The sequence below is a fragment of the Passer domesticus genome, chromosome 2 (genome assembly GCF_036417665.1).
Source record: "Passer domesticus isolate bPasDom1 chromosome 2, bPasDom1.hap1, whole genome shotgun sequence".
Taxonomy (NCBI): domain Eukaryota; kingdom Metazoa; phylum Chordata; class Aves; order Passeriformes; family Passeridae; genus Passer; species Passer domesticus.
The window spans coordinates 82,894,504-82,920,210 of record NC_087475.1 but is presented as its reverse complement, the minus strand read 5'-3'; the positions used below and the strand labels follow the sequence as shown (position 1 = coordinate 82,920,210).

Here is a 25,707-nt window from a genome sequence, read left to right as displayed (position 1 = left end):
CTATTTTTGAGATGCAAAGGGAAACAGACACATCAGACTTTAGAGTCAGGGGTCACAGGTATGTCCTCATTTTGTATGTTACCCAGGAGAGTTGTGCTCTCTCTCCTGACAACACCTTACCCATAGAGATGAGCTGGCCAATTAGTGAAATAAACATGCTCCAAACTGGCAGAGGGTTTATCTGTCCAAAAATCCCTTCTGCAAGACAGGCAGAAGGAACAGACAAGCTCCACAAACCACACTCAGAAAAAGTTTTGCTGATGAGTGAACAGGGAAGAGTAGCAGCCAGGTTTGTCCGAAGGACACACAAACACTTTACTGTGAGGGTGGTGAGGCACTGGAACAGAGAAACTGTGGATGCACCTTCCCTGGCGGTATTCAAGGCCAGGTTGGATAGCCTCAAGCAAGATGGTCTAGTGGAACATGGCCCTGCCCATGGCAAGGGGGTGGGTTACATGATCTCTCATCATTTCCAACTCAAACCATTCTATGGTTCCATGATTATAGGAGAGGTAACAGGAGTAAAATCTTATTTGTGCCTTTGAGAACAGCAAGGTAGAGCTCTGAATAATAAGAGGAACAGAATGGCCTATGTGGACCAGTAGTAAATAAGAAACATCCAAGTGGAAACAAAATAAATTAACTTGATTTTTCTGTGGAAAAGATGCAGCCTAAGGCTTCTGAAGGAGAAATGAAATCTCAGCAACCTTTATCATCTTTATTCTGCCTTTATCATCATGTCTGCTCCAATTCACTTGAGATTACAGTTGATAAATTGCTTCAGAGAAACAAAAAGAAATGAAGCAGTTTTCCTTTAATCTCCTTGGCACTCAATAACAAGGATTCAATTAAAATGTAAAGCTAAAAATGTAAGTAATTTTGATTAAGTCACGTAATACAGGCATTGTGTGGGGCAGAGATACAATGTTTTTCCAGACCAAAAAACTCACCTGTGCCCAGGAACCTGCCATTCTACATGGGCTTACTCATGCATGGGGACAAAATTACAAGAACTAGAGCTTAGTAAAAATTAACTACCTCAGCAATTTCAATCCAGAATGTAGATGCTGTACCCTTATTTCTGGTTAAATAGTAACCTTCAGAGAGCTGTTAGCTTTGTGGGGGTAATTAAAAGTGGGGAGTGCTTCAGCCTGCATTCATTAGGGTTTCAGAGCTGCAGTCTCATATTCAGTCCATTAACATCACAGGTTTCACTACAGCTGCCTTTGGTTAAGGTGGGAGTCAGACTAGATTTTATTGTGCCCTGAGCACATCTATAAGAATCCAGCAAACTTCAAGGAGAGTTACAGCTTCTTAATTTGTCACTGAGGCAGTATTTCTGTCTGGATGTCAGCAAGTCCAGTCAAACTGCCTGAACTGGACTGCAGGATCTAAAAAACTGCAGGCCACTGCAGAATCCATCAAAGGCCTCGAGTATATTCACCCACAACACCTTTTCTCACCCCTAAGCCAGGGCCATTATCTTTTCTTTTCTGGTTTTATCCTGACTGAGTTCATGGCAGTACTCCAGGACTTATAAAGCTACACAGTGTACCATAAGAAGAATCCTGCTCTGAGCCCCAGTACTGGTTAGATCTTGGTCATCCTAGAGGCATTCTGGAAGTCCCACAATGACAAAAAATCCCTTAACTACAAGGCTCATTACAGAAAAAGTTCAGAGACAAAGAAAACATAGCACATTTGATACTTAGAGGAGGTTATACTAGATACTGGTGATGGCCTTTTTGGAATAACATTTATATTTTTTACAAGGACAAGAAGTGATAGGACAAGAGATAATACCTCTTTCAAACTGGAAGAGGGCAGGTTTAGATTAGATATTAGAAAGAAATTGTTTACTGTGAGGATAGAAAGGCACTGCAACATGTTGCCCTGAGAGTTTGGGGACTTGCCATCCCTAGAAGTGTTCAAGGCCAGGCTGGATGGGGCTTTGAGCAATCTGACCTAGTAGTAGGTGTTCCTGCCCGTGGCAGGGAGGTTGAAACTAGATAATCATTATGGCCCCTTTTAACCCAAACCATTCCATGGTTCTATGGTTCTTTTAGACATTTGGGATGGAATTAGTTTTAACAAGTCTAAGATATTAGAAAAAAAAATCCATTAATCCTTTCATGCAATAAGAAGTTACTTCTTTAAAAAGGCTAACTAGTGTTCCAGTTTCTGATAGTCCTGGTTAGCAATGCTGCCTTGTGAGCTATTTCCCATTAGAAACAAAAGTGGAGCCAGCAGTGCTATCTCTAAAGCGCTATTGTTTGTTTACAGAGAATGTTCATTTCCCAAAGCACAGAGGGGAGTGAAAAACATTATGCAATCCATCCTCACAGCTCTAAATCTCTCCCCACTTCCCTCCTACCCAGAAGTCTCTCTCCCTCTCCTAATGGCTTTTCCTTTGCAATTACCAATGCTCCTGTGGCTATATTTGCAACCCTCCTGGTGTAGTCTTGCACCACTGCTGCCTCTGACATGAAATCAAACAGAAATCCTCTGCAATCAAATGCAATCAATGCCTTTGCTTCACAAGCTCCATGTAAAATCTCTTTGGTCATTGCTGTGGTGTTCTTCCACTCTTGTCCTGTGCTGTAGGTTTGGACAGCATTCCTATGACTTCAGTTACCCGTTTACATCTATAAAATTAATGGCCTCTTTGCACTCATCATGTATGAGTAACATATATGTTACTCAGCAATTATACCCATCAGTATTCACATCACACTAGTCAAAAGCCACAAAAGAGCAGAACAAATGATGCCACTGATCACTGATACATATACTAGCATGAAGCAAAAGGACATCACTCTTTGATTCACCTGAACTTCCGTCACTGAGACTGAAGATGATTGCATATTCAGGATCTGTGGAGGAAAAGAGAAACCACCAGAAGGATGTCAAAAGCGCCTAAGTTGACAAGAGCTGACAAACACAACCCTCCCCACTCAACTACTGCAGCTTCATCCTTCTTCTCCTTGCTCACTTCTCCAAAGGACTTCTCCCTGAAGAATACGATACTCAGTATTTGCACAGTGTTATCCAATATTTACTGACATTGCAATGGTCAGGCTTTCTTAGGGTTTGGTATACAGCAGGAAGAACACAAAAAACCTTGGCTGCAAGTTCCACATGCTTTCTGCACAGAGACCAGTCCATCAGCCTTGTTTATTCAGAAAAGAAGTGTCTTCTTTAATGGGCTACCAGGCTTTGCCTTATATAATTACTTATTCCGGAAAAGATGAACCGATGGAGGGAAGTAGATTACATGATAGCTAAGGTCCCTAATTCTCCAGATACTTCTCAGTCAGCCAAGGAAGGGTCCTTGCAAGGAGTCTGGCTCCCTGTGTGTATGCTGCCATAGCAGTTCAGTGAACTGCAATACTAAACATAACAGAACTCAAGCTTTGTTTGATTTTCTTTGCACTTATGACCTTCTAGTCTGGGTGCTATGAGGGGAACTTGTTCCACAAGTGATGAGATGATAAAAACTACTGTGTAAGTTAACGTTAAGAAAATGCACATATTCCCAATACTTACATCAGACAAGCAGGCATCATGAGAAAGTGTTTTTATCTGGATAGGAATGGCTCATTCTTGGAATACTAATAAAGGTTAAGTGTCTCCACTTACAACCTGAAAGTGATGAAATTCTACTCACATAAAAGTCCTTGAACGTTTTAACTTAATTTGGCCTGGACTCCCCTTAGAAGACATAGGAAGTCCATGGGAAATAATTGCTTAAAAAAGCAACAAACAAAAGAGATGAGTCAGATCTTTGCCAGCATCCCAGCCTGCACCAGGCTGCCGTTGGCCAGTCATGAGAAAGTTGTGAGACAGCAGCCAGAAACCTACAGTGAGTTACAAGGTTGGACAGAAACGGCTCTGACAGGCATGGCACAAGCTGATCTTCTGCAGGGATCACAGCCATTCCTTACACAAAGGCATGATGGTCGCAGAAAATCTGGAGCAAAACCGTCTCAGAGTAACACTGAAATCCACATGTCAAAATTATTTTCACACTGGGGAAATGAAAAACCAAGCTGGCTTGTCACGGTGGAGGGATGCTGACTGCCACTGCACGCTGCCCTGTGCTCTTTGCAGTCTGGCTGAGTTATGCCCCAAGCCCAGCTGACATGTAGGGATTTTGGCTGCCCAAGGGACACAGGCAAGGGAGGGATCAGCTGATGGACTTGGCTTTTGTTGCGTACTAACCACAGAAAACTCTCTCTGCTGTGCCAGAGGAACGGGCTGGAGGAGCCATTCTGGATTTAAGGCCAGTCTGTGCTAGAGATGAAATAAAATGTGTTACAGTAAGGGCCTACATTTGGTTTATTTTCACTTTCAAAACTCATATACAAAATTGACAGGTTGAGCAATACGAGCAATTAGCATTTCCACCAGCTGCACCTCCACTGTTGACTTTTTTTGGTTCTGGTCTCTGCCAGAACAGGACAAAAGGCTTCAGAACAACAAAATAAACTTTGAAATTGCTTGGCTGTTTTAGGGAGCTTGAGATTACAAATGCCTGTGGGCTACAGACTTTGGAGAGAAACTTTGTGCTAGCATGCACTGATTTGTCTAAATACAGTACAATTAATCATCAGATCAGACAAAATCTCTGTGATGATTAATCAGCTATTTTTTTTCAGATTTTTTTTTATTAAGGCCAAGAAATTTTCATTGTTTTAGGTAATTTTCTTTGTAAATTGTAGGCTACTGACCAGTACCCGGAGGTAATAATGAAAAAATAATAGAAACCAAGAACAATCAACTATTAGAGAAATCTATACAGAGATTTACAAGGCAATATTTCTGTAATTTAAATTCAGTATGAGATTTAATTTCAAATGATCTGCAACATGAACAATTTCATTACTACTATAAATGTCCTTATCACCATATATTTTAGGTAGGAAACCCAAAATTCAGTGTGGAAGCCAGAAGATGCAGGCTCCAAGGTACAATAATGAAAGATTCACTATCCATACAACCCCTCTAAACCCACACTGGGAAATCTCCATGATCCCAAGGGATTGAAAGCTGCTAAGCTGTAGAAAACTGCCAAAGATCAGGAGCAGAGAGATTGAAGTGAGCACATATGAGTGCAAGCTGTAGCTCTCCCCATGCTTTGACATAGTCCACCCCCTGCCACAGCAGGAAGGTCCAGACCACAGCCTAAGCAAAGCTTTTGGATCCATCTCCTATCTGCCAAATTATTAACACCCACCACTACTTTTAGCAGTGCTTTTTTTTTTCCCCAGGAAAAGGGCAGTTATACTGTGTCCTCTCTTACCTGCTAGCTCATTTCAACAAATTTATCAGAAAGGCAAAGGTCTCAAAGATGTTTGTTCCCATACCCTTTTATGAAAATTACTGTTGAGATAAAGAAAAAAGATAAAGGGGTTCATGTCCTCACCACTCTGGGGAGGGGAACATAGACCTTACAATGACAATTATCCTGACAGCTGCCCAAAAACACAGTTTGCAGCTGCACATAACATGTGCTGCTTCCCACATGTACCTATTCAGCTCTTGCTAACAAAGCCTTGGAGCTTTCCTGGGCTGCAGGAATAAGCAGAAGGCAGAGAAAAGGAGAAAAAAGGTGACTGTAGAGGAAACCAAATGAAAAAACAGAATGGTTATGGGGCAGGATCAAAAAGACACAGATGTGCTCACTGGTCCCTAAGGAAGATAGGAGGGAAGGTTAGGAGCACAAGGTGCTGTGGGTGGCTATAGGGAAGCACAGGTGGATAAGAAAAAAGGATGAAGGGGATGTGGAAAGGAACGTAAGTTTTCACAGGTAATGAAATGTTAGAGGGCAGTGAACAGAAACCAGGAAGAATCCTGGATTTATTAGTTCTGCTAGTCAGGCATCAGCCTAAAGAATAAATATCCTTTTTTTTTGTCTCCAGGGGGAAGTTGCTGGAGAAAGACCAGCTCAGTACTTGTTGTTATTGGTCATTATGCAACAATGTGAAAAGGCAAGAGGGTTGGAATCAGGTCCCCAGTGGATCTCTGCTATCCACATTCTAGGATTAAGGCAAGAGGCAAGCAGACCCATGCTGCTCTTGGCTTGTCATGAGCTGCTTTTCCCTACTGTATTCTCAGAACTGGATTCTCTGGTTGAACCAGAGAACTGCCAATTCATAGCATAATTTGGGGATTAAATCCTCCTTGTATTTTAAAACTTGACAACCCCAAATATCCCAGTGTCCTTTCCAGCAGTGGTGTTTCAATGATGTTTAGGAGGGCCTCCAAGAAGGTCTGTCTGTGTGAGAATCAGGCTGCTGGAGCCAAGGACTGGGTAAAAGCCTAGCAGGTCTGCAGTGTGGGGTCTGACTCTGGCTTACCCCAGATCTCCCTTCTTGCTAATGTGCAGGAGGGAGAGGGAAAGACCACAAATAAATTTACAGATGCAGTTGGGTAAGGACCAGGCATTGAGGTGAGATGAAAGTTTCCATCATCCCGGGGCTCCACCAACCAGCAAGAGCGGGTATTTCCCAAATTCAGTAACCTTTGCTGTGTTAAGCTCATCATGCTCAAGGGGCTTGATATTCTTTGTTCAAAAACAATTTCAGGTGTAGGAAAATTTGACTCAGCCCTGATTTTCCTCTGCACACCTGACTGTGTGCTGGACCCTGGAAGTACCTCAGTAACTGGAAGATTATAGGATTACAAAGAGAAACATGCTGAGATGGTCAATCAGTGCTGTTGCTCAGTTGATTTTGACCAAGGAGCCCTTATCTGTTCCACTGCTGAGCACACAATGTATTCTGTTTTACTTGATAGTGCAGAGGTTAAGGTGGGACCAAAAACCCCCGGGAAGTTAAATTAAGTCCTACCCTGATTATATTTCCTTCCTGTGCTGCGCAAATTCTTCCAGGACCCACACCTTCCCTTTTAAAGTGCACTGCAGGGAGCCCCAAGAATGAACACAGAATTAGAACAAAGTTTGACAAAGAAAAGAAACATTATTTTGACAATAATAGAGAAATTAGCTTCCAGATAAATGAAATATGATTTGGCATACTTTTAATGAATCCATCTAATTAAAAAAAAATTCAACTTTTGCTACAAATTGCAGCAAATACAGAAAGTAACATCAGCTTTTATATTAATTCTTCCATAATCAGGTCATAGAATCTTAGGCTCATGGAACTGTTTGGTCTGAAGAGGACATTAAAGACAATCTAACCACAGCAAACCATCTAATCATGGCAAACCTCATGCCATGGGCCGGGACACCTTTTCCTGCACCAGGTTGCTCAGAGCCCCATTCAGTCTGGCCTTGAACATTTCCAGGGATCGGGTATCCACAGCTTCTCTTGGCAACCTGTGCCAGTGCCTCACAGTCAAAAACTTCCTGTACCTGACCTAAACCTACCCTCTTTCAGTTTAAAACCACTGCTCCTTATCCTATTACTACATGCCCTCATGCAAGCCCCTCTCCAGCTCTCCTGGTACTGTAGGTGCTGTAAGGTGTCGCTGGAACCTTCCCTTCTCCAGGCTGAACAACCCCAGCTCTCTCAGCCTGCCTTCACAGGAGAGGATCTCCAGCCATCTGAGTGTCTCTGCGGTCATCTCTGAACTCTCTACAAAAGATCCATGTCCTTCTTGTGTTGGGGGCCCCAGAGCTGGACACAGCACCCCAGATGGGTCTCACCAGAGCAGATAGAAGGGAGAATCACCTCTCTTGCCCTGCAGGCCACTCTGCTTTGGATACAGCCCAGGACACGGTTGGCTTTCTGAGCACAATCCATGCTTGTTCCACAGTCCAATGGATACTGCTGTGCAAGGTTTTCATGATAGTCAGCACCATTTCCCCTCAAATTGACATCCTGGTATTCATTATTCTAAATAATTCTTCTCCCTCCTCCCCGTCTTTGGCATTTTTTGTTTGAGGTGGGGTTGTTTCTTGTGGCAGCAGCATAGATTTATGTCAGATCAAAGGAGAACACATTCTCTTGTATTTCCTTCACCAGGTCAACCTCTTTCTTTTGGACAACTCCACCTCTTCCTTCGAGCTTCTCCTGGTGTATCAGGGAATTTCAACAGACTTAAATCTAAATCACCTCTGACAGAAGCGGAAAGCCTCACCTTCATAAATTAACATGAGATTTGCTGTTAACTTCTGTGGGCCTGACATTTTCCCTCATGCCCATAAAAGTTTTTCATGGTTGTTAGAGCCAGTGCATACACATTTTTCTTAGGAAATGTGATGAAAAGAGAGAGAGAGAAGACTGGAGATATGGAACAAGGAGCATTGACTGTTTTTCTAATGAAAAGATGGAGCTAAGTCCTTTTTCACTCATTTTTTCACTTACTGCAATGTAGAAACTGTATTACAGCCTCACAACACCAATAGTGTCCATCCCATTCCCCAGCCTGCATGGAACCTCAGATCAGGACCAATACACCAGCTCTTCTCCTTGTATGCCCACAAACCAATCTGTGCTTGTCTCCACATTCTGAAAAACACTTCAGTGAAGTGGAAACAGAGAGGGGACAAGGATAAGGGTACAGCACCCTGAAAAGACTTGCCTGAAGAAAGTGGGGAGAGAGAGAGAGCAGTGAGAACCTTTGAATTACTTTGCCAGCTCTCAGAAGTTGCACACAGGCTGAGCCATTTTTAGCAGCTTTGGGCTCCCTTTGCATGAGCTATTTTCTCCTCACCTATTCCAACCATGGTCTTCACCCCCTCATTCAATAATCTTGTCCCTTACCAATGACCATCTCTCACTTATGTGTCCTGACAGCCTCTTCAGGGCTTCCTGGCTCCACATGGTCTCTGTGAGACTTTCCACAGAAAGAAAGGGGAAAGTTTCCCTCCCCTTCAGTCAGTCACAAGACCAGTGTTTGTGTGGCTGTGGCAATGTTACCTAAACACACTGTTAAACACATTCCTCTTCTCATGCACTGATTTCAGCTGCCTCTGGAAGAAGGCTGAATCAGGCTGGTGGCAACAGGAGAATTTATGATGACTGGTGTTTTCACAAGAAGTAGAGATTGTCTAAAGGGGTTTCAAAACAAACTTTCAGGACAATAATCCAAAGCCCAGTCTTCCCACTCACTTCTGGTCTCCAATGTTTTATAGAAGAGGGAATTCTGTGGTTAGGGACAAGTCTATGGGATTACCACTTATGTTCCAATTCCATTTGATTTGGTCTTAAAGTGTCCAGAAATGGCAGGTAACTTTCTCTCTTTCCCGTCTGCTGCTCAGACAGCACAACACCACAAAAAAAAAAGTCACTGATCAGAGCCAGACCTGCTGACAAGACAATTATGTAGATTGACTGATGTTTCATTTACTCATTTTTCTTCAGAGACACAGATCATTATTCTGTCAGACTTAATTTTCACACCATCTGCATCCTGTTAGCTTTCTCCAGGTTCAGCTTAATCCCAACATGTTTTGCATTGTTCTGCAAATAGTTCTCAAGGATATTTACATTTGTAGGAAAAAAAGTGAATTTACGCAAGTTTTTTCTGTCCCCGTAACTGTTCTCCAATGGTGATACACCCACATTTTCCAGCCCTACTCTCAGGGGATACCAAAAGCTTTTGAGGAGCAGCTGACAACTTCATACTTTCAAATACCACTATGTTTATAAATTAACTAGTGTCTTGAGAGACTGTGGTCTTATGCCACTGTAATAAACTACCCCATACCATCACAGAAGAAATAAAACCCTGATTCCATGCCCTAAACTTCCTCTTTATTATCTTCTTGAGAAGATAGTAAAGAGATACTTTCAAAGACAGTGTCACAATTAAAAGAGATCCTCAGGCTTAAAACACACCTTTTAAATAGCATTGCACATGTTCAGTCCTGGGCTCCATAAGGACCCCCACAGTACTCATTAAGTGCATTTTACATTTAAAAAAAAGAGCAAAAATATCGAAATACTACTATGCACTTTTTTTTGTAGAGGCTTTGTACCCTTACTCTAAAGCAAAAAGGACTCTCAACCACATCCTGAAACCTTATGAGGTGGTAGAAGCATTTCCTAATGAAATGGTGACTCTGTCTGTTAGCAGGATCAAAGAACCAAGATTCGGCCTTCCTTCCTTCATTTATTGTCTCAAAGTTGCAAGCCCTGCTCTTCTCATTCTTTCCTTCTAACAAACTTCTGATGTGTATAAGGGGTTCCTGGGCTTTGAAAAGCAAACACATCAAGGCACATATTCCTTGGATACCCTAGGATAGCTTGTCCTTTGCTGGAAGCCAGTTTTGTTATCACTGCTGCTGAACACAAGCAAACCTGCCCTCCCCACACCTTGAGCAGCCTGCTTCTGCTTCAGCACAGCAGCACAGCTCCTGTCCAGGTGAACTGGCTATTCGAACTACTGCCAGCCTGGCCCAAAAGGACTTGCATCTGCCCAGATTTATCCTGGAACCATCATTACACAGCAGCGTGGACATCTGTAGAGGCACAGGGGGAATGGGAGGGAGGAGTGAAGGGATGCCAGGGATCGACTACAGGAGCAAAGCTGCATGTTTGCAGACATAGGATCTGAAGCTGTACAACTCTGCAAGAAATCTCCCTTAAGTCTAAATCACCCTTGATCATCAAAGACTGCAACAGATATATTCTTTATATGAAACAAGTACTGTCACCTCGGGACTCTTATGTTCAGTCACATCCTCTGGCCTTGACAATGTGCATACATCTGGGTCCCCTCACCACCTTTACTTAACTTGTGAGTCAAAGAGAGCAGTGGATTTTTGTAACAAAAGTGCAGCCACAAGACACAAAATGAGGAGGAGCATAACCTGAGAAGTCCCCATGAAGTGAGCAAGTTTGCCTATCTAGTCCTGTACTCCTCCTGTTACTGGCCACAGCTGCAGACAGGACCTGTGCTTAGGAAGACTTCTCTTTGGACGTGTTACTCTTATTTTGTGCTTATTTAACATGGCTTGATCATAGAAAAGAGATTTTGACAGGGTTCTTAATCATTACTGCAGAAGAGGTGCTATTGCTTAGTACTTTAACCTGTACTTACAAATTACATAATAATTTATATTTCTTATTTTAAAAATTCAAAATACAAAATTAAACTGTACTTTAGCCTGAAGGTTGTAATGCTTCTTACATGGTTTTAAATAAACAAATATTGTTAAATCACCAGGGAGCTGACTGGAAAATAAGATGGGAAAAATGTATTCAACATAGACACCTTCCAGCAAAAACTTCATAGCTCTTAGGCAATAGTGTCTGAATGTAATTTTTATAAATTTTATGGTTCCACCTTTATTTCAGTCATTCTAAACCTCTGAGGCTTAATCACATAGGAAGACGTCTGGGGCCAATGGAAAAAAAAATCTTGCCTGAAGAATTTAAAGCAACTAGTAAAGAGAGAGGCAGTAGGAATTTGGGGAAGGCAGAGAACCTGCTGGAGCTATGCCTGGCCCACCAGAAGAAGTGGGCATCATAGATAAGCATGAGAACAGTTGAATGCATGCAAGTGTTTTTGTTCCTAGTAGCTCTTTTCTACTGTTAAATATAGAAAACCTGTTCATTTAGACTGCTGTCTGGACAGCTTTTTGAAAGAAAGGAACACCAGGTGTCTTATTCCATTTGGAGCAGATAAATCTGTTTGCAGGGAGTATTATGCTGGAGCTCTGACCTGGAAGGAGAACTCTGTCCACTGACCCCATAAAAGTGCAGGTTAGAGAGGTTTTACCCTTTAAGGGTTTGCATATAAAGACTAAGAAAGGGAAAAGAGGAATTGAGTCCTGCAATTACAACAACAGTATCTGACAAACAAAACCTGCAGGCATGTAAACATAGATAAATGTGCTCTGATCAATGATTCTGAGAGAAGCTGGACATGTTGGGACTGTTTTTAGATGCAGCTTTACAAGAGCTGCTTTGTAAGCAAGTGATGTGCACTGTAATCCTTCCAGGCTCAACCTTCAAGTATAAAGCAAGGACTAATGGGGCTGAGAAAGATCCCAGGGTTAGAAGCTAAGTGCCAAACCATGCCAAACCATGCCAGTGTATCAAAAGGTTGCTGCTGCTATGGCCACAGACAGACTGCACAATAAGCTGTGCTATGTGGGCACATCCATCCATGTTGGAACGCAATGTGGGGCTTTAAAACAGAGATTTTAGCAGAATATTGGCATCCTACCTTGAACTATGTGTCTTGCAGGCCAGCTCCTAATATATGTAATATGCTCCAGGACAGAAAATATATCCTCCAAGACAGTAAGAGTCAGATTGAAAAAACCAGCACATATATAAACTTCCCATTTTAGTCTCATCACTTTACATGACATAACCACTCTTTTATTTTTGCAATAAAAACATTTGTCTGCTAAAACAACCTTGGTTACATCCAAATCTGAAGCTAGGCTGGAATTCCTTATCTTCAGAAAAACAAACTCCCCACCACAGGAAATCCAGTGTACCAAGGACATGGCCATTTGCTCTTTCCTGAAGAAGCCATAGGCTGGAATCCAGAAAAGACCCAGCCCAAATTTAGCAGAAAAACTGTTGGACTATGAGAACAGACATTCCTATCACATTAGTAAAATAATGGGGATTTAAAACATGAGAAAGACAGGAGCTACAGGAAGAGGAATTCTCCAACAGAAACAACTGCAGAAAGAGTTCAGTATGTGGAAAGACATCCCTGTTTTCCTGAAGATAATGGATGGAAAATAAAAGAAGCAAAACTCCCAAATATTGTTTTAACTTATTGCAAGGTAAAGGCAGCTGGAAGGCAAAGACACGGTGGGTGTACAGCAGGAATTGCATGAATATTGATTACCCGAGAATCAGCAGCTGCTGCATTAATATTGATTAGCTGAGAACCAGCAGTGTGCTCTTCTCTGCCTGACAGTGCTCACAGCTCAACACCTGGAGACACAATCTGGGCTGCTTTATCTCTGCTATCTTTTATTCATGCCCAGAAGAAGTTAGTGCCCTCCCCCTATACACAAAGTGCAGATCCTTCTCTGGTTTCCTCATCACATTGAGGAGGAGGGGATAAGATCAAGGTTTGGATCGATGAATGACTTTTCCACAGCCCAGCAGATCCACAAGTTGCACATGAGGGCCTAGAACACAATTACCTGGCACAGACACAAGCCAAAAGGCAATCCTGAGGAGCAGCTCACGTGAAGGAATACACTGGCTTTATTAGGAATTTTTATCACAAGCAGGAAGCAAGCATGTTTGTCAAGATAATCTTATACATAAAAGTTATTAATTGTCTTGTCTACACAGCCCTTACATTTTTGAGGTGTGCCTCAGGGACCCCTGTGACCTAGACTCAGGAGAACTTGCCTCAGTTGCCCCATCTGTAGCACTACTCTCAGCTGAAACTGCAGTCAAACCTCATGCTTGTGAAATGCTTAGAAAATGGTATTATTCCATTCCTTTACTTTGCAGATTTCTATCGCAAAAGCTTAAATGTTCATCTGACTGTTGGTGCATTTCAAGGACCAAAAGATTTAAAAGCCTACAAAGAAAACTGAACCATACCATTGAATTTTCAGGCTAGGTTAAAAAGTACTTCAAAAGGCTAACAAGGGATTTATCTAAGCATTAATCATTAAAAAGAGTTATGCAGAATGGGGTCTTCCAACATGGTACAGAGTGCTTAGTGTTGCATGAATTTATACAGTGACTGTTCTGAGCAGAGAGGGAGGCACTGATGCAGAGCATCATCTATGAAGATGATTCTAGTGGGGTAGTTTGTGGAAGTGCATACAAAAGTTCAAAATCAGCACAATGTATCCAAACCCCAACAATTACTCAAACAGCATTGCAGAGGGCACTCGATGCTCCTGAGACAGCAGATGGGGAGGGGTGCAGCCCTAAGTTCAGCAAGCTGTTTGGGGACTGTACAGCACTGTTTGAGAACAAAACCACTCTGTTCATTGTTTATAGGAAGAAGTCAGAGCTGTTCTCGACTCCCCAACTCATCATCAAACGTACACACACAAAGCTGCTGGCTTTTTGATGAGAGATTGAGTTTTAGATGTTTTGGGCCACCCACAAAAAGATGGTGTCAATACAAAAGAAACATTCAGATGAAATTAAAAAAATTGCAAACACAGTCTCTTCACTCACCGTGGTCTCCTGAAAGCCAAACCATACTGCTGACAAGCCAGGCCAACTGTTGGGGTGTAAACTATGGGCATGAATTTCTCAATATCAGAGGTCAGCACTCGGTAAAAAAGCTTCTCATTCCTGTCTTGCAATGTCATAAGAATAATATACCTTTAAAGCAATAAAAATAAGTTATATATCAGTATTTTTGGTAGTTCACAGTTTCACAAAAAGCAGTCATTGTCTCACTCAGTATGCACTCAGCTCTCCCAAGCCCTGACACTCCTTTGTGCTACATCATGAGCAGATACTTGGAGCAAAATTTCCCAGAGGGCCTGGCCAGCTCCACCATCCTCAGTGACAGCTCACAAAGACTCAGTAGGGCAGGATGTCACACCCATGCACAACCTTAGAATTTTGAAATTTTCTTCAAAAGGTATCATACAGAGCTATCAATGTAGAATTTTCAAGATCAACATAGATATTTGTGACAAAGGAAAGCCAGTGCAATTGGTCTACAGATTAAGAGTCCTGCTGCCTCAGTTCTCAGATCAATGAAGCTGAGAGAGATGGAGATGCAAACCCTGCTGTCCATCACAGCAGGTATCAAACAGCATTTTCCATCAGTACATTTTCCATCAGATGAATAATAGTGGAGGCAATGAAAACTCAGACGGATTAGCCAATACAATATTGCTTCTGTTTTATTTTTATTTTTTCTTACATACTGACAGTTTTTTTCTGTTCTTCCATCCAGTATTCTAGTGAATGTACTGAGGAGCACACAGATAGGTACATGAACTACATGGGTTCACTATACCTCCAGTGCACTTCTTCTTTCTTGTAGCCAAAGTATACCAGAACTCTCCAGTAATGGAGTGGTAGAAAAAAGTAACATCAGTGGACCTGTTGGAACAGGTCCAGAGGAGGCTCATGAAGATAATCAGAGGGCTGGAGCACTTCTCCTATGAAGACAGGCTGAGAGAGTTGGTGATGTTCAGCCCGGAGAAGGGACAGTGCTGGGGACATCTAGTAACTTCCAGTATATAAACAGGGCCCAAATAAAGGCTGGAGAAGGACTTTTACAAGGGCATGTATTGATAGGACAAAAGGGAACAGCTTCAAATTGAAAGAGGGTAGGTTTAGATTAGATATTAGGAAGAAATTTTTGAGTGTCAGCATGGTGAGGCACTGGCACAAGTTGCCCAGAGAAGCTGTGGATGTCCCAGACCTGTCCCAGCCCTGTTCAAGACCAGATTGAATGGGGTTTGAGCAACCTGGTCACGTGGAAGGTCTCCCTGCCCATGGCAGGGGGCTTGGGAGTACATCATCTTTAAGGTCCCTTTAAACCTAAACTACTCTATGATTCTGCTGCTGGAGAGTATGGACAGCTGGCATAAAGGGACTCGGAGGCAAACGTGTACATTGAACCAGAATCCACAATTTTTCCTGGAGGCTTTAAAGAACTGAAAAGTAAAGGGGGAAGGAAGAGGAAATAAGATGTTTTTTGACATACTTGTCTAGATCATTAGATTGCTTTTCAAAGTTTTTCATCACACGAAGGAGTTGAACGTCTTGGCTCAGGAAACAAGGAGGAAGGAGGCCATGAATGCCCAGCTGTAGCCTTTCTTCAAGTGTAAAAGCCATTCCCTGGGAAGAAAAAAGGAAGGCACATTCAAATGGCATAATATGCACTACCAGCTAGGATATCCAAGAAGAAAGCAAGAAACAGCATGCAGCCCCTGTGGGCCTGCAGGCAGTCCTGCCCCACAGGGATTGTGGGCTCCAGACCACCCAGACCTGCAGCTTCTGGATTAGCTGTCCAACATCAGTAATACTTTAATGACTCACACTCTTTTGCCATCTGAATTTGATTTATTTCTATAGTTTTTACACATATTCTTAGTGTTTCTTTCACTTCATACTCTTTTTATATTATTTCCATTAGCTCATGCCTACTAGTTTCCATGGCCTTCCTGGAAGCACAGCGATCATACTCCTTTACAAATCACATAACATGTGTAGAATCATGGAATCATTTAGGTTGGAAAAGACTTCAAACTTCATCAAGTTCAACCCTTAACCCAGCACTGCCAAGTCCACCACTAAATTATGTCCACAAGCACATCTACATGGCTTTTAAATACCTTCCGGTGACTCCACCACTTCCCTGGGCAGCCTGCTCCAATGCTTGATGACACTTCACATGAAGAAATCTTTCCTAATATCCAATATAAACCCTTCTTGATACAATTTGAGACTGTCCCCTCTCATCCTATTTATCACTTGTTACTTGGGAGAAGAGACTGACCCTGACCTAGCTACAACGACCTTTAGGTGGTTGTAGAGAGCAACATGGCCCCTGAGCCTCCTTTTTTCTAGGGTAAACACCCCCAGCTTCCTCAACTGCTCCTCATCAGTTTTGTGCTCCAGACCCTTCCCCTGCCCCATTGCCCTTCTCTGGAGATGCTCCAGCCCCTCAATGTCTTTCTTGCAGCGAGGGACCCAGAACTGAACACAGGATTTGAGGTGTGGCCTCACCAGTGCCCAGTACAGAGGAAAATCCCTGCCCTGCTCCTGCTGGCCACACCATTGCTGACACAGACCAGGATGCCATTGTTCTTGCAGGACCCAGCACTCCACTTTGTTGAACCTCATGCAATTTGCCTTGGCCCATCAATCCAGTCAGTGCAGATCCCTCTGCAGAGCCTTCCTGCCTCCAACACTCCCACCCAACCTGCAAGTGGTGCAGATGCTGGCAAAAATGTTTGTAAAACTATCAGCAATGCCAAGGAACCTGTGCCAGGAATGACTGAAACTAATTTTCCTGTTTGCCAGATCCATGCTTTGTACATACATGCTGTAACACTCCTTTCATTACTAAAACGTGCACTAGTGCAAATGAAAAGAAAAAAAAGTCTTCATTCATTTTAGAAAAGTTATTCAGTCTCCAGGATAGCTGAAAACAATCTTTATCTCACAAGTATTTTCACTGGATTTTTTCATACCCTGAATCAGGATGGAATCAAGTATTTTCAAAAATCTTTGCTGTAAGAGTATAGCAGAGAGAAATTGTTCTTCTTCCAGCCAGCAGATGAGGAGTCAGCAGTTGCCTGGGTGGCAGGAGGCCAGGATTTTGCTGCCAAGCCCAGAAAGAACATTGAGGCCTCCATGGTTGTTGTTGAATGTTGTACCCAGGACATTTCTGTTTCTGCTGAAATGCCTGACATTTCTGACCCAAATTTCCTTCCTGGACAAGAGAAACTTTCCCCCCAATGAGTTTCATAGCAGAACTGGTACAGTCCCACAAGATAAAAGTCTGAATTTTTGTAAGTAATCATTTCTGAATTAAAAAAGAGGCAACAAGTTCTCATCAGAAAATTTGTAATCATCTGCATTCTCCAGGCTGGAGACTTCTGAAGTACTAGACTAAGATCAACATTGGACATCAGCTCTGTGTCAATATTTGGCTTTACATTGCCAATATTATACCCCAGCAGGGAAAATACAGCTACTGTGAATGTCAAATTTTATCTACAATGAATGCGTAAAAAAGAATACAATTTCAAACCATTTACTTCCTGTGACCTTTGCAAATGGAGGACAGATAATGGGAGACAGAAATATTTGTCAGTAAATACTCTACTTGCTTGTCTAGACAACGTCATATCAAAGATTGGCCAATCAGGGTTCAGACCTGCCCCCTGCTCATACCCTAGAACAGAAATGAAGCAAGCAAACACAGTAAAGCAGCAGTGGTTACTCTTCTGAAACGGGCAGAAAAGGCAGAAACACAGCATCCTAGCCATTTCTGCATCCAACCACTGAACATCTTCTTGTGGTAATTTTTCAATTGGAAATAAAATCCTTTCAGTGATTTTCCACACAATAAAACAGTGAGAAGTTTTAATATTTCATCAAATGATCACACATCCAATACAAGAAAAAAAATCCAGCATTTCAGCTCATTTCTATTCAAAATAATACCATGATGCCTTACAGAAATGACAGCCTGAATGGCCACTACATTAACCCTTTCTTCTTTTCTGGCTTGGGCTCTGCCTGATTGACATCTCCAACCATCCCACAAGACCAGGAGCAGCTCAAACTGCTCCAACAGCCCAAACTGTTTAAATACAACCAGAGTTGTGCTGTTAATAGTCCAAGGCTAAGCATGGCAATGGTGACACACAACACCTCTAACTCACTGCATTTACTGCAGCTCTGAATTTATCTGAAGGAGCTATACCAATGTAAGCACCTTCATACTGAGCAATGGCAAACATGTGTGATGAGGAACCTGTTGCTTTCACAACCAGTTAAATCTCCAAAACACTTTTCAGTACAGAGCTGGTCCATTATCCAGTGCCTCCGTGGCAGGGGTGAGAGTGGTACAGAAATTTCCAGCTCTAACATTAAGGCTGCTTTCTGAAGTTTCTGTGAAGGCCTAGGAATAGGACCCCATGGTGGGGTGGTTATATTCACTGAAACAGCACAGCGTGAAATGAATCTGGAAACACATTCTGCCCCACATCAAAAGCTCAAATTCACTGAGGTATTGCTATGTTTAAGATTAAAGCTTTCAGACTTGGATTTTTTTAAAAGACTGCCTGAAAGCCATATTGTACTTCTCTTTTTCTGGTCTTGAAAGGTCTAATGATTAGATGATGAGCCACAACCTTGCACAGCTAAAGCCAGGTGCTGCAATTCAATTTTAAATGTATTGGAAATGAGTTGGCATGGAGAGGGCAGATGCTATGTCACTAACCAAAAACAAAGGCAAAAATATCAGCTGCCCACAAGGCTTCACACTACATAGAAGCTAAGTGAGGGGTTTTGTTCTGAAAAAGGCTTACTGCAAATAACCTCCAATGCTTCTGTTTTCTTACTGCTGACAGCACCAAGTCTCTTATGTGGCAGGTCCCTCTTTGCAGTTCAATCCCATAGAAGCCACTTATTTTGTAAACCGAAGGATGAAGCCAATTCACAGATAATGATTAGTTTTATCACTGCTTGCACTTTATAGCAGTGAGAAGGGAGTGTTTTCTTCAGGGCTGGATACAAGCAGGGGGGATGCTGGCAAGGCTTGTGTTTATAATTTACTCGTCATAGATCAGCCTTCTGCAGGTGGGAATAAAGACACAAATGATAGTTCCTATGGTATCAGAAAACTACTTTTAATGTAATGGGTGCCTAATCAAGGGCTGAATTATTCTTTACCTAGTGTAGAACATCCAGAGTCCAGTGTAACTCAGATTATCTCCAGATCTGAGATAGAAAGATATCTCATTTGCTCCTAAAAGAGGAGCTCCAGCTCCTCTTTTAGGAGCAAAGCTTTGGCTTAGTGCATCTATCCATATCCCTGTGCTCTAGAGAGCAATGAGCAGCCACAGCACAGGGAGGGCAGTGGAACTTCTTGGATGGCCAGACCAAGGGGTTCATGGCAGTTTACACTGTCCCAGGCAACTACCCTCTGTGATGCTGGGACTCCAGCTGCAGTTCTCAGGAAACCCTTGGGACCACATCCTTCATCCATGCAAGTGAAAGCTGCTTTGGCAGTCTCTGAGCTGAGTAAACAAGTGAACATCTCCAACCCTTTGGCAACAGTCCCTGCAACTTGGAACTTCCTAGTCTGACTACAGCAGAGTGCTGGAAGGGCACACTGGGGAAATACAGACACACAGGGATCACCACTGCAAGTTGCAAGAGGAGGTGCAGTTAATCTGTTTCTCCTTTACAACTATTTTGTTAGCAGCCATGCTAAGGAAGACCTAATAGTCAGGGAACTTAACAATTTTATTCTATACAGTTTTTTCCTGTAATGTGTTTTCCATAGATATTTGCACCCATCCGGTTTTATGGTAGGGATGTACTTCGACTATCTGCTAGCAAAAGTTCCTCCCATAAGGGGTCAGCATCAGAAGCTAAACTAATCCCCACTGAGACTGCACATGGGCTGGGGAGCAGAGAGCAACAGCAGAACACATCCATTTTCTACATGGAGAAAGATTCTTCTACAGAGATCAGATCCTACAGTGACCTCCTTGACTCCAACTGTCTTGATAAGCTTCTTCACAGCTTTTTATTCTTCTCAGCTACTCAAGCTTCTCTTCCTGGTGAGGAGGGACTGACAGGCACTGAACTCCACCCTGAGAAAAGCTGTATTGAAAATATTTGCAAAAAAAGAGTGAGGGAGGGACATCAGAGGGCCAATTCTTTCTTTTCTCCTTTTAAAAGTTTTCGTATTACCTTTAATTTGGATGTGATTGTGCTCTTCAGTTTAGAAAAACCCAAACCTGTGATGCTTTGGGGTATGGGGAAGACATTTCTGAAACCTGGAAAGAAGAATCCCTTCTGTGTCTTCTCAGCAGTTATTGCTGGGCAAACATTTTGTTGACTGTGATTTACAAACTCTTCTCATAGTGTCTATTCCTCTTTCTGAGTTCACAGTCACTAGATGAAAAATCCCTTACTCTCAGCCATCCCCTTTGTTACAAAATGATCTAATAGTGGATTTCTAATCCTTTCATATTGTTCATCCTTCCTCTCCCACAGAGCCTGGGAACACTATTAAAAACTCCAAGACAAAGGTAATTAAGCAACTCAACTTTGTGTTCGTTTTAGTTCCTGGGGAACCATCTTTAATGAGGTCGTCTAATTCAATTACAACGTAAGTTGTCTCTACTATTAATGAGGTTTTACCAGTAACTCTTTTGTTTTGTGCAAGTAACTTTTTTTCACTGGATTACGTGTCTATTATTTTTCTCAGTGACTTTTGATTTACACCAATGTACGAACGAGCAGAACTGGAACATGACAAAGCCCCTGTGCCAGAGGGACCTGATCCTGCACAGCTTATTCTCACAGAAGTAACTGCTTTCCTGGTGAGGACATTCCTGCTGCAAGATGTGACAGGGTCCCAAGCAAAAAGCAGCAAAGCTGTGCTGTTCCCACATGTTGCAGGAGGTTTTCTTCAATAAATAAAACTCATAAGGCAAATGTCTTCAGGGATTTGTTCATTAATCCATAGGAAGAACTGCAGTGCTAAACTCAAGCTCTGCACTGTGATTTCAGACTGCAGTGGTACAGCTCTATACCAAAGTTAGTAGAGAACTCATTATTATTTCCTCTAGTTTGTCAGCCTCCAGGGCAGCAATTTGTCCTCCACATAAAAAAAAATCTATTTGCTAAAGACTTTATGTGTTTTGTCTGCAAATAATTTTCTGTTGCATTGAGAAAAACAGATTTTTAAAAGATAAATGACACAGAATTCCCCAAAAAACACCTTGTTTGGCACACTTGCTTCTTCCCACAAAAGCAATGTTAAGATCTTCTCAAAGTTCTAGCCAAGCTAATGGGAATATTTATTTGGGTCTGTGGAGGGATAGATAAGTCTTTTGATTTTGACTAGATTCACAAATGCATGATGTGTCTACACACAAGCTTCTGTGTCTTTTGGTAAAGGAGAAAAGTAAAATCACTTCAGGAAGAACAAGACTGCCATATACAGAAAAATATGGTGGCATGGGGAAGAAAATCCCCAGAGAAATCCTCAGAAGTTAGGAGCAGTAGAGCAATGCAGAATCCCAAACAGTGGGGGACACATGGTGCATGCAAACAACCGAGTAGAAGACCATTCCTGCCTGGATCAGCCTAAATCATGAAGCACTTGCTGGTTACCCCCTCATGTGTAGCAAAATACTGTAGACAAGGTTGGCCTGATGGAGTAAGCAGCAATGAGGACATCAGGTTTTGGGCTACTGCCAAGCTGTTGGGCAGAACCCTGAGGCAAACCCCAAATTCTCAGTCCCTTACCAAAAGTATCCCATGTAATCCTGGCACACAGATTCTGGTGGATTGCCCCTCCTCAATCCAAAGCAAAGGAAGACTCCCTGGTGGCTCCCCTACTTTATTCCTGAAATAATTCCACATCAGTTTTACACCTACAACTGCCAGAGCTTTTCATGCCAATTAGTGAGTGAAACGAGCTAGTCCAGGACAGAAAGGTCTCATAGTCCATATGCCTGTCTCAGCAAAGAGGGAAGCTATTATTTCTTCTCATGAGGAAAGGGGGCAGGGTAAAATCAGTTTCTGCAGGCAGTTTGCCAAGCACTAACCCAAATATTTCAGTTACTGTGATGTTGGAGATACACTTTTCTCCCAAATATAATGTTGCCACAAGACAGGAAGAATGTAGAACAAATGACAATGCTTGCTTTCCTAAGCCTGTGAAAACCAGCCATCATCATCAATTTGAAAGAGGAAGTATGTCTGAGAAGAAAGATCAAGGCAATTCTAAGGTTTAAATGTGATTCCAAAACATTATGAAAATACAGTTTTAAAAGCCAATTTTACAACGTCTGGAAACTTCTCCCATTGTACATGCAGCTGATCATGTGAGTTGTGGTCGCATATAATTTGTGTCTGGGCCTACTGAGAGCACTAACTTCCTTTTGAGGTCCCTTTTGAGTAAATCACATAAAACGAGACTTGTGCACTTACTGTTTGCACACAAACTGCACCATGCTGTAGGTCTGGAGGGTGGGAACCTCTCTGCAATTTGTGTCTCTTTTGCTACTGCCACCCCAGCAAATGGGGCTGCTCCAAATATAGGCTGCAGCTGGATTACAGTTCATGGATGATTGCTGATGCTGTATTCTGTTAAACAACACTGAAAAGCATTGCTTCAGCCATAAAATTAGCTGTTTCACAAGAAAATAGCTTGGATAGAAACTGATACTGAATGAAACCAAAAGCAGTTTTGTTACAGACTGTACCAGAGATGTTTTCTCTGCTGCAGCACTCCTATGTCCTGGTCACTGTCCTCCTTCACATGCTGCTTCTACCAAAGCTTTGTAGACAAGAACCATAGCAGCAGCTTCTTGAGCATTACCAGATGTTCTTTGCACATCCTTGTCTAATCCAGGAGAACAGGCTTGGCTCCTGAACCATGATTTTGACAGCTGTGCAAGGAGATCTAACACACGGCTTCAGAACATGTGAGATGTTTACAAAACATTCAGATACCCTCTCAGATAAAGCATTCTAGAGAAAGGCAATGTTGTCCTTTAGAAATCAGGAACAAGAGAAACAGACAAGGCTCTAACTAAGAAATTTGCCATCTTAGTAAAACAAACACACTAGAAAAGATACCCTGAGTTCTCATTTAATGATACAACCACCACTCCAAGCAACTAAACATGCAGGTAAACACAGAGCATCCCACAGGAAATCTGTGTGAGCTTCCATTTCCTATTTGAGTAATTTGTACAACTTTTGTTTTTCCCTCACTGCTTCTGCAGTCCTGCATGGCAAAGTCACTGATGGACTTCAACCCAGGCAGCTTGTGCTGGGGCTCAACAGAGAAACCATCTCCCAGAGCATTGCCCATTGGCACTGGAACGTACCAGAGGCATACAGTAATCTCAAGAGTGTCCAGCTTCCCTTTGGAGATCTTTGTGCAGTCCCCATTTGGCAGCTCACCTTAGAATTTAGCTGTGCTCTGTGCCACACTGATATTTTTCTTCCTCTTGTCAGCCTTCAAGAGATTCAACCCTCCAGTGGTTTTGTCTCTCAAGGCATTAAGCAAGTTGCTTTCCTCTCTTTTCTCCAGCATTTCTACAGCTGCATTTCACAAAACCCCCTTTTAAGACTGATGGGTAGCTGAAGATGTATATATGCACACACACAAATGTGTGTGTGTGTGTCTGTGTGTGTGTGTACATATATACAAACACTTAGCCCCAGGGCATGTCCGTTTCCAATCCAGCTTCCAGCCAGTCCCAAAATGATCTCCATGCTGACCTCAGGGGCCTGTCTCTTTGCCAAGCACATGTTTTTCCTAAGCACACATGGGCCTTCTAACTGTCCAAACTACTTTTGGCACCACCAGGAGAGTAGCTGGCCTATCGTGACTAGCCTGTGACCTGTGCCCTTCTTCTCCTTGTCTGAATACTTTACTTCAAAACTTTTATTCTTTATAATGCATAGAGGAAAAAGGCAGATGCATGAAGTGCTCACATACATGCAGGCTGACCCTCTGTCTCCAGCTCTCATCACCTCTGTGTGCACTCTCCCTGGTTTGTTCACTGACAACTCGATGTGAGCTGTTGCTAAATCCTATGCATTTGAATGCTCAGCACTTGGCACACTTGGCCCTGACACTGAAGCATCTGGGCTGCAATTTCTACAGAAACACAATACAAAATGATACATCCTTTCTATCAAACTTCCCCTTCAGGACCTCTAAATGTTCTTCCAATTATACAGTCCTTTTATTTTCCAGTTTCTTTGCTCCTCAAAATTTCAGTTCTATTGTTTCCATATGGTGTGAGTACACTATGTCCAAATATTCCAGGTGACAAAATACCACTAATTTCATACCAGTGCTTTAATTTTTATCACTTTCTCAAAACTGAGCTTAACCACTTCAAGTTTCAAAAGCACACACTGCTCTATAAACTATAAATCAAATACCTAATAAAGTTCCTGAGATTTTTTAAAAAGAAAGTTAAAAAATGAAACTCCCATCCTCCTCTTCCAACTGTTTTTAATCAAGGACAATATGAAATAAGTTATCCAAGTTCAGAATGAAAAAATAAAGAGAAGGCACAATTACTCAGAGATGAAATTTGAAGATTAAACCCCTTTTGATTCCTTGAGCTGTCTGACAAACATTTCTGTGGGACAGCAATTGCAGCAAGATATTATGAAATATTTATGTCAGTTTGTACCATGCGTGACCACATGTTGGTCAAGACAGCTGAACTGTTCATTATTGCTAGGAAGTTGCAAATCACCCCTCTGGCAAACCTTCACATGAGTTTCGAAATAAATTGGTTCTGTTCTTGGTCCCATTAGATGCTATAGCTTGAAATGCAAACAATATTATTGTTGGCATGGCTGCTGCCTGTCCACCTCGCCTCAATTACTCCAGCCTGTCCTAGCTCAAACAAGTATTGTCCGAGGCCAAAGCAGTGGCTTCCTTCCTCCAGCAGAACATCCATTCCTCTGCACCCAAAACAATTTGGCTAAGTGACACAAAGATGAAGCGTGACTTCATCAAGCAGTAAGGATAGCAAACAGTCCAGGCTCTTTGAATAAACAAATGTTATCCCAAAGTAATTTGATATATGAGTGGTCAGGTAAAGATTATGCTTAAAGCATTGATTCCACTCATGCACCTCAGTCATGACCTCACTCATGCACCTCCAATTCTGCTATTCAAAGTGGGGTTTCAACTTAACAACAGCTGCCTTGCTAAAAAGAGATGTTGCAGTGTGGGGAGCATTGGAGGCAGAGCCAGTCTGCAAATACTGGGAACACTGACATGATTTTTGCTCATGGCCTGCCATGAAAGACCTGTAGGCAGGACATATATTTGGGAATAGACCCCTCAAACTCAGGTTTTGATTCTCCTCTGCCTGGCATCACAGTAATGCAGCAACATCAGAGTAAAGCGAATGTAAAATGACTTTTGACTTCTCAGTGTTTGAAATAAATGAAGGTCTGGATATAGAGAGCTGAAAAGTTGTATGGAGACCTTATACTGGCCTTTAAAAATAAAAAGGGCACTTATGGGAAGGATGGGGACAGACTTTTTAGTAGGGCCTGTTGTGATAGGAGAATGGTTAGT

General features: G+C 42.3%; 1 protein-coding gene across 4 annotated transcripts in view; it reads right to left on the bottom strand.

Moving 5' to 3' along the window:
• Positions 1-25,707, bottom strand: part of ME3 (malic enzyme 3) — a 117,884-nt gene that overhangs the window by 37,788 nt on the left and 54,389 nt on the right. For all 4 annotated transcript variants that reach the window (XM_064409597.1, XM_064409595.1, XM_064409598.1 and 1 more), the window contains 2 exons: positions 15,589-15,722; positions 14,094-14,243 (listed from right to left, as the gene is read on the bottom strand). In XM_064409597.1, the coding sequence (XP_064265667.1) occupies positions 14,094-14,243; positions 15,589-15,719 (281 nt within the window). In that variant the 5' untranslated portion in view covers positions 15,720-15,722. The remainder of the gene's footprint in view (positions 1-14,093; positions 14,244-15,588; positions 15,723-25,707) is intronic.